Source organism: Arachis duranensis, chromosome 10 (assembly GCF_000817695.3).
Source record: "Arachis duranensis cultivar V14167 chromosome 10, aradu.V14167.gnm2.J7QH, whole genome shotgun sequence".
In the NCBI taxonomy this organism is placed as follows: Eukaryota; Viridiplantae; Streptophyta; class Magnoliopsida; order Fabales; family Fabaceae; genus Arachis; species Arachis duranensis.
This window is the reverse complement of record NC_029781.3, coordinates 36,200,298-36,210,297: the sequence shown is the minus strand read 5'-3', so window position 1 is coordinate 36,210,297 and position 10,000 is coordinate 36,200,298. Positions and strand designations below refer to the sequence as shown.

At 39.4% G+C, this 10,000-nt stretch overlaps 1 protein-coding gene across 1 annotated transcript; it reads right to left on the bottom strand.

Annotated features, from left to right (window-relative positions):
* Positions 1-8,842: 8,842 nt before the first annotated feature.
* On the bottom strand, positions 8,843-9,799 carry LOC107469751 (uncharacterized). Its single transcript, XM_016089128.1, has 2 exons — positions 9,125-9,799; positions 8,843-9,046 (listed from the first exon to the last, which is right to left on the bottom strand). The coding sequence occupies exons 1-2, from the start codon at positions 9,797-9,799 to the stop codon at positions 8,843-8,845; spliced, it is 879 nt and encodes a 292-aa protein (XP_015944614.1).
* Between the last annotated feature and the right edge of the window lie 201 nt (positions 9,800-10,000).

Here is a 10,000-nt window from a genome sequence, read left to right as displayed (position 1 = left end):
GACGCAAAAGAATCACTGGATTCTATTCCGGCCTGATTGAGAACCGACAGATGGATAGCCGTGCCGTGACAGGGTGCGTTGAACATTTCCACTGAGAGGATGGGAGGTAGCCACTGACAATGGTGAAACCCTTGCATACAGCTTGCCATGGAAGGAGTCTTGCATGTTTGAAGAAGAAGACAGTAGGAAAGCAGAGGTTCAGAAGACAGAGCATCTCCAAAACCTCAACCTATTCTCATCACTGCAATTCAAGTACCTGTTTTATGTTCTTTTGCTTTTTACAATCAATCCTGATAATCTTTGATATCCTGACTAAGAGTTACAAGGTAACCATAGCTTGCTTCAAGCCGACAATCTCCGTGGGATCGACCTTTACTCACGTAAGGTATTACTTGGACGACCCAGTGCACTTGCTGGTTAGTTGTGCGGGATTGCAAAGTGTGATTGCAATTTCGTGCACCAGCTAGTCCTCTCTGAGGACGAACTTGAAACATCATTTAAGGAAGAAACAAGCTCCCTCTCTACTGATACAATTGATTTACGTGCAGGTGACATGGTAGCACCTAGGAGAGTCACTATCCAGGAGGCTGCAGCCCCTGATTTCACACTACAACCATTCCAGGCACGCCACCCAACAGTGGCTCTGGATTTTGAAATTAAGTCTACACTACTCAACTTGATGCCCAAGTTTCATGGCTTACCTGCTCAAGAGCCTATCAAGCACCTTAGGGATTTTCAGACAGCTTGTTCTACTATTAAGCATGATGGTACTGATGAAACTTCTATTCTGCTAAAGGCTTTCCCATTCTCTCTTGAAGGGAAGGCAAAAGAGTGGTACTACACTCAACCCGGAACAATTGTTTCTAACTGGGATACGCTTAGAAGAGAATTTTTGGAGAAATTCTTCCCAGCTGAGGTTGCCGATAAACTTAGGAAAGACATGTCCATGATCATTCAGGACAAATTTGAGACTCTCTATGAATATTTGGAATGCTTCAATAATCTTCTGGAAGCATGTCCCCACCATATGATTGACAAAATAGTGTTGCTCGGCTACTTTACACAGGGCATGAAATCTCAAGATAGGACCACATTGGAAGGTGCTAGAAATGGGTCTATTAAAAAGTACAAGACTACGGAAGAGGCATGGCAATTGATCAGCGACTTAGCTGAATCTACTAGGAATCAAGAGCTGTTGCAGAGGTATCTTCTAGCAAAGAGACTGCATGTGTATGCGTGCATCAAGCATTTTCACCAACCACGCGGACGCGCCAAGTACGTGTACGCGCGGATGCACAAATTCCACCCCCCAGCGAAAAACTTGAGAGTTAGGTCTGCACTGTGTGAAAATTGGGCCTAAGGCACAAACCAATTCGTGCGTACGCACACCTGACGCGTACGCACCCTTTTGGCAACTTGCGGATTGACGCGCAAGCGCACCGTGCGCGCGCGCGCTGATAGTGCCACCTGCCCCCTGGTACATTTTCCAGAGAGTTATGCCCACGCTGCGCCAACGTTGTGCCTTTGGCACAAACCCACTCGCGCGTATGCGCACATGCCGCGTACGCACCACTCTCGGAATAATCCATCGATGCGGACGCGCTCTGTGTGTGTACGCGTCGCATCCATTGCACCACCATCCGCGTTCACGCGCCATGTGTGCGTACGCGCGGATTCCTTTATTTCAAGCATTTCTTTTCTTCTCTTCTCTCCATTTCTTTTCTCCTATTTTCTTCTTCCCCTCTCCTACCCCTCATTCAACACTACCAAACACCATTGATAACCATTTGTTTTAGTTAACTAATTAGTTAGTTAGTCAGTTGATTAGTTAGTTTTAGTTAGTTTTCATTTCATTTTCTCTTTTTCATTGTAAGTGTTGGATTGTTATTCTTGTTTACCATTAATTGCTGCTGAGTATTAAAAAGGGATGTTATCTTAACATCATTATGTTTATAAACTTTGTTGGATTCCATTGTTGAGGTTATATTTTGCTACTTGGTTTTGAGTTTTTCATGCTTACCTTTGCGAATACCAAGTGATGAGAATTGTCGTCAAGCTTGTAATTCTTCATAAATTGCATGATTTGGCCACCATGTGATTTGAATCCTTTTCCTTGATTAGGCAACTTCTTGATGGATGACGTTGTGCATTTACCTTAATGCATTGTATTTCATGATCATATGCATCCATATGTGTTTGACGTGAATGCTTTCATGCTTCTTTAATGATTGTTCTACCTTACAGGCTTACTTAAAGCATCTCAAGCACACTAGGATAAGTGAAGTGTATACTTCTTTTGTAACATCGCTTTTTATGCTAGTGTGTGTTCTAAACTGCGCAATTTAGAATTCACACACTTATTTGTCATTAATGTCACACTAATTCACCCACTCAATTCTAGTGATTTACCTCATTCCAACAATTGTGCTTCCTTGCTTTTGTTTTCTCATCTTATGGTGTTATATTTTTGTTTTCCATGAATGATGCACCGCAAGCAATAACGAACGCAAGACTAAGAATACGCAGCCCCGGTTGACCTACCAGCTGAAGGTAGCAATCCGGAAAGTCGCCGTACCCCCATGCTCATCCTTGAATGCACCGAGGACGGTGCAAACTTTTAAGTGTGGGGAGGTCGTCCGACCGATCGGCAATTTTGGGTGACAAATTTCTAATTCCAACACTTTTGCATTTCATTTTAGGATTCTAGGATTTTTATTTGCATTTTTCCTATTTTTGCATACATATACAAAATAAGCTTAGTCAAAATAATAAATTTTTCGAGATTTCTATCTATAGGGCACCTCAATTGATTTGAGTGAAAAACTTTTTCATATAACTTGTAACGATCCAACTCCCAGTATGCCATGGTCATACAAGAAGCTAAGTGTTACCAACTTGTTCTTCCTAATTATTAACTATTACTTAATATACGAGCCTGTTCCTTGTTAGAATGTTGCCAATTTGATAGGCTCAGGTTCCATGTCATTCAAAGGTTGAGCTGGTATGGGGTGTCCGGGATCATCAGGAAAAGAATGTCCAGGTGCGTCAGGATGTAACCAGGATAAGGGAAAGTCATAAGGAGCATCGGGGTCAAAATGTGGGCTAGACAGAGGATGTTAAAAAAGCTCGATTAGGTAACACATATCGTCTAATACGAGGCTCCAATCCCATAATATAGTAACTGTGATGTACTGGGTCCTCGTAGATGTAAGGGTCCTCGAACTCATAGAATATCACACCCGTCTCCATCTGAGGGGGAGGAAGGGAGAGAAGGGGTAAGAACTGGGGAGTTCTTAGTAGGGTCGAGGTTATTAGTTACATTCATTTGTTCGGTTCAATTAGCAGACGAATAATATAATACAGTGAAATCGTAAACAGAAGTTAAAGATAGATAGAAAAATAGAAAATACAACACAAACAGAAGAATACAAGAAAACAAAGCATAGACATAGCACTCAAGCAAAGGAATAGATCACACACAAGTAGGAATGCAACAGAGAATAATGCACAGACAAGAATGATGCATGTCTAGTCCTAGTGCAGGTAATGAGCTCATTTGTCGGTTTTTACCCGCTCCCGACATAACCCAGCATTACCAGCCGGATATGGCTTTCCTGTTGGCTATACCCCTGTGTATAGGAAATAACCCCTCTGCCACCACAGGGTCCACTGCACGCAGGAGATAACACGTCTGCCACTGCAGGGATGTATGCCGACACACCTTCTGTATACAGGAAATAACCCCTCTGCCACTACAGAAATGGAACAGGTGGTCACGGTACTTCTGTAGAAGGAAATAACCCTTCTGCCTTACAGAAATAAAATATGGATCTGTAGCGCAGGAAAGCGTTTCTCAGTGGTCGCACCACCATATATCTGACTGCCACAATGTAGCAGATGAACACATAGATATATCTAGGGTTGCCTTAATGCAACAAATGACCTCTCAAAAGGTCCTCTGCTCTTTATCATATTACTCTTATCTCTTCATCTTTGTATTCTGCTCTGTTTATTCTTTTCTCTGTGCTTCTTTACTTTATTCTGTTTTCTCTATTTAATGTTAGTATTTAAAGCTTATGTAAATTTCGGCATGAATAGTTAGCCTGTCCCAAGTATAGGTTCATTAATTCTATACTGAAACATTTTAACTTTTCATATAATACCTAACCCTATTCGCAATTCAAAGACTAACTATGTTGCCCTAGTTCGTTTGCTAGTCTTTGTCTGTTTTTCTGTTATTAATACTTTACAGACTTTTACTTCGATTTTTATCTTTTCTTCAAATTTTTATCTTTTATTTATCTTTACCTGACTAATATGTTCTTAACACTCCCTAAGTGTCGTATGAAGGTAATTATGAGATCCTGCGCTTAAAGCTGTCTTTCTAAAGCTTTTACAGAAAACTGCCTTTTCCACATTATTTTATTATTTTTATTAAAATATTATTTTTAATTAAATATGATTATTTAATATTTTATTATTATTTATTATTTTAATATTAATTTTCGAAAATTCACTTACTTTTTACTTTTAACCTTTAAAATTCACTTTTTACCATCCGTAACTTTTAATATTTCTACTTTAACCACCCTAACTTTCAGGAATTACTAAATAACCCCTTAAACACCAAAATAATTACAACCTTGCCCTTTTTAAGATCTAAAGCCTGTTCTTCATTGTTCTTCATCACACTCAAAGTGTTCTTCGTGTTCTTCATAAATTCTTCAGGTTCTTTCTCTGTTTTTACCCGTTTTTCAATCTTTTCTGCAACCGATTTTTACCATAATTCATAATAAATTAGCAGCCACTAAAACCCCATCTTTTCCACATGATATTAACACAAATTGAACCTCAATTTAGGCCTAGGGTTTTGTTTTCCCAGCTGCTCCAAGAACATGAACTTAAAGCTTGAATTTCATCAAATTTCATCAAAATTTCATCAAATTTTCACCAAGAATCAATCATATATGCAACCAATTTTTAGCACAGCCAAATCATACAACATTCACACAACTCAAACACAAATAATCAAAATTAATTTCGTGACACCCTACCTGGTTTTGCTGCTCCTAATTCAGTTAGACTTTCAGGTGGTCCGTAAGCACTTTTTCCTCCTAAATCACATCAAGAACAACATTAAATCCAAAAACCCTCAACTAACCAAATCTCCCTCAGCACGTTAGGAGGAGATTTCTAACCTTAGACTTGCTGGAAAGTCACGTTTCTTGGCCCTCAAGTCAAGTTAAGCATGATTGCTAAGGAAGAACATCAAGAAAACACATATTTAAGCATGTTTCTTTGAAACCGAATCAAAAGAGAGATGGTGCAGCCAAATCACCTTGATTCCAGCCTTGATAAGTCATATGATCATGTAGAGAAAGAAGAGAGGATCATTTTGGTTGGATTGGAATTTTGATTTGAGTTTTAGTTCAGCAGAAATCAAGCTTTGAAGATTTGGAACTAAGAACTTTTCTCTCTTTTTCTCTCTACCTATTTCGGCCACAAAGTGAAAATGAGCCAGCCTTGGGGGTTTTGGGGGTGTAGGGTGAGTTGTGATTGGTTGGCTTGGAGGATGATTAAAATAATATTAAAATATCTCAGGTGTATAACTACTAAAACTAGATGTATTGGAACACTTGCAAAAACATCTCTAAAAATTATTTTCTGAGCTACTAGCATAATGACACTAGTAACATATTTATTATGAGAATAAAACATTTATAATGAGTCCTTAGCATTGCTAAAGTCATCAGAGAGTGCTAGTGCTAAGCTGCACCAGTAAACTTTGAACTCGGTTAAACCGATTTTTTCTGTTTTAAACTAAAACTGACCAAGTAACCTTATAATATCATTCAAGAAGCTTCTAATACTAATATAATGATAATATTACCCTATTATCTCTCTTCTCTCATGAATCGAGTCCGATTTGTCAAATTGAGACTATTTACAAAAAACTGAATCAAAACTCCTAACCGATACGGTTCAAAAACTAGGTTCTTCGTGACTATGTTATCGTGCTTGCCTCATAAAAGGTTCTAACTTAAAGATGGCATAATGACAATGAGGATTGAGATACTTGATGATATATCAGAGCTTCTCCCCTTACTGATCCTTTGGAGTTCTTCGTACTTTCAGAAAAGATCTCGCATACTCGAAAACCGGGGTTGTTACATTCTACCCTCCTAAAAGAAAATTTTGCCCTCAAAATTTCAGTTACCTGAGAATAGATGCAGGTAATCAGCTTTCATTTTATCTTCCAGTTCCCAAGTGTGCTCTTCTTCTCCTATTTGTCCCCAAGCTACTTTGACTAAGCGAACAATTTTGCCTCTTAGCTGCTTATCACTTCTTTCTATGATCTGAACTGGTGATGCTTGATATGTCAAATCGTTTCATAACTATACTGTCTCTAGTTGTAAAATGTGACTCTCGTCGGGAATATATTTCTTAAGTTGCGAGACATGAAAAACATCATGAAGGTTTGATAGATATGGAGGAAGGGCTACTTGATAAGCTACTAGACCGACTCTTTTAAGTATTTGGAAAGGTCCTATGAATCGAGGGTTAAGCTTTTTAGTTTTAAGGGCTCTACCTATTCCAGTAGTCGGGGTTACTTTAAGAAAGACATGGTCTCTCTCACTAAACTCTAAGGGTCTACGTCTATTATCGGCATAGCTCTTTTCACGGCTCTGTGCTATCTGGATCTTCTGGCGAATCCCCTTTATCTTCTCAGTAATTTCTTGCACTAAGTCTGGACCTAAGACACTAGCTTCTCCGTCATCATTCCAAAACAATGGTGCCTGACATCTTCTTCCGTAAAGAGCTTCATAAGGTGCCATCCCGATACTTTATTGGTAGCTGTTATTGTAGACGAATTCGATCAAGGGCAAATACTTATCCCAACTGCCTTGGTTATCCATCACACAAGATCTTAGCATGTCTTCTAATGTCTGGATTGTTCGCTCTGATTGTCCATCTGTCTGAGGATGGTATGGTGTACTCATGTGCAATTCTGTTCCTAAAGCTTTCTAGAAAGCTCCCCAGAATCTGGAAGTAAACCTCGGATCTTGATCTAAGACAATTGACGAAGGTATTCCGTGCAATCGTACGATTTCTTGAATATATATCCGTTCCAGCCTTTCTAAAGTATAGTCAACTCGAATCGGAAGGAAGTGCGCTGACTTTGTCAACCTGTCCACAATTACCCAAATGGCATCGTGTCCTATTGAGGTCCTTGGCAATCCTGTGACAAAATCCATAGTGATCTGCTCCCATTTCCATTGTGGTATTTCTAAGTGTTGCAGGGTTCCTGATGGTTTCTGATGTTCCACCTTCACCTTCTGGCATGTTAAACATTTTAAGACATAATCAGCTACCTCTTTCTTTAAGCCTGGCCACCAGAACATTTGTTTCAAATCTTGATACATCTTTGTCACTCCAGGATGCATAGAGAATCTACTTTGATGAGCTTCTGTAAGAATCCCTTGCCTCAAATCTCCAGAGCTAGGCACACAAATTATGTTCTTGTATCTCCAGAGACTACTACGATCTAGTCTTACAGCTTCTGGTTCCTCTACTTTCATTCGTCTCAGCATCGTCATCATTTTTGAGTCCTGTGCTTGTGCTTGCTGAATCCTAATCTTAAAATATGGTGTTATACGCAATTGGGCCAAACGGACTCCACTTGACGTCTTAGTCATAGCCAACTTAAGGTCCTCAAATTCCGTGAGTAACTTTTCTTCCTTTATCATCATCCAAGAGATACTCAAATTCTTCCTGCTCAAGGCGTCTGCCACCACGTTTGCTTTTCCTGGGTGATAACTTAACTTAAAATCATAGTCCTTCAGGAACTCCATCCACCTTCGCTGTCGCATATTAAGATCTTTCTGGTCAAAGATATACTTTAAACTTTTGTGATTGGAGAAAACTTATAGTTGAGCACCATACAAATAATGCCTCCAGATCTTCAGAGCAAACACCACTGCAGCCAATTCCAAGTCATGCGCCAGATAATTTTGTTCATGAGGTCTCAGCTTCCGGGAAGCATAAGCCACCACATTGTTGTCTTGCATCAGCACACATCCAAGTCCTTTATGAGAGGCATCACAGTATACTTCAAAAGGTTTCTGTGGATCGGGTAGTACTAGTACATGTGTAGTTGTTAGCTTTTCCTTAAGCATCTTGAAGCTTCTATCACACTCAGTCGTACAGATAAATGGAACTTCCTTTCGTGTAAGGTAAGTCAAAGGTAAGGCTATCTGTGAAAATCCTTTGATGAACCTCCGGTAATAGCCAGCAAGTCCGAGAAAACTCCAAACTTTTGTAACGGTCGTAGGTGGTTCCCACTGCACTATTGCTTCAATTTTTAAAGGATCCACTGCAATTCCTCCCTGTGATATAACATGTCCCAAAAATGCCACCTTCTCTATCCAGAATTCACATTTTGATAATTTAGCATATAACTTCTGAGTCGTCCATATCTGTAATCCAGTCCTTAGATGCTCTTCATGCTCTCTTTCTGTCTTTGAATAGATGAGAATATCGTCTATGAAAACTACTACGAACTGATCAAGGTACGGATGGAAAATACGATTCACATAATCCATGAAAATCGCAAGAGCATTAGTTAGTCCAAACGACATAACCGTATACTCATAGTGACCATATCGAGTTCTAAATGCAGTCTTCAGTATATCTGACTCTTTCACTCGAATCTGGTGATAGCCCAATTGCAAATCAATCTTTGAGAATACAGTTGCACCTTTCAACTGATCCATCAAATCATCTATCCATGGAAGTGGATACTTGTTCTTGATAGTGACTTTATTTAGCTGTCAGTAATCTATCAAAGTCTCATTCCACCATCCTTCTTCTTTAATAGCAATACTGGAGCTCCCCAAGGTGATGCACTGGGACGAATAAATTTCTTTCCAAGTAGCTTATCCAACTGCTTCTTTAATTTCGCAAGTTCCAGTGGTGACATCCAGTACGGTGCTATGGAAATCGGTCCGGTTCCAGGTACTAGTTCAATGCTAAAGTCTATCTCTCGCTGAGGAGAAAACTCAAGTATGTCGTCCGGGAAAACATCAGGAAATTACTTTACCACTCGGATTTGTTCTATGCTTACTTCACTGTCATTCGAGCTAGCCGCTAACAGAACATACCTCTCACAATCACTCTCGTCTAAGGTAAGTTTTGCAGAACTCAGATATAAAGTATATGACAGAAATGGTTTAATATCTAAACTATAAGACAGAATAACAGCATTTCTTTTAAAGCAATCAAGGAAAACATGATGCTTGGACAACCAATCTAATCCTAGAATAACTTCTAAACCACATAGAGGCAAACAGATTAGATCATGTATAAAAGTTCTGTTCCTAATAGTGAATGGTACTTGCAGGCACGCTAAACTGGTCAAAGCATTTTGGGATGCAGGTGTATGGACAATTAGATCAAATTTCAACTCAGAAAAATCTAGTCCCAACTCACGAGCAACAGTTAAAGAAATAAAGGAATGCAATGCACCCGAATCATACAATACAGTTAGAAACCAATTCTTGACATAACACTGACCTTGGATAAGGGCGTCTGATTGCATAGCATCATCAACAGTCATAGCAAAAACTCGACCTTGTTGCTGGGTTCGCACTGGATTCCAAACAAACTTTCTTGGGTAGATCCTAGCTGTGTGTCCAGATTCCTCACAGTAAAACAAGCATTCATTGCTTACAGCATCCAAATCTAACATAGCCATAGCCATGGAGATCATAACAGCTCTGAGGATAGCTGTGCCTCGCATCGATTCGTCGTTCAGAGCTCGATTAAACTATGCCTATTTACGGTCATTAGGTTCCTATTCGCACCAAACAATCAACATTAAGGTGATAAGTCTTAATATTTCAAGTAAGGCATGAACATTCCTGATGAGCGGATAATTTATACGCTTTTTGGCATTGTTTTTAGTGTGTTTTTAGTATGATCTAGTTAGTTTTTAGTATAT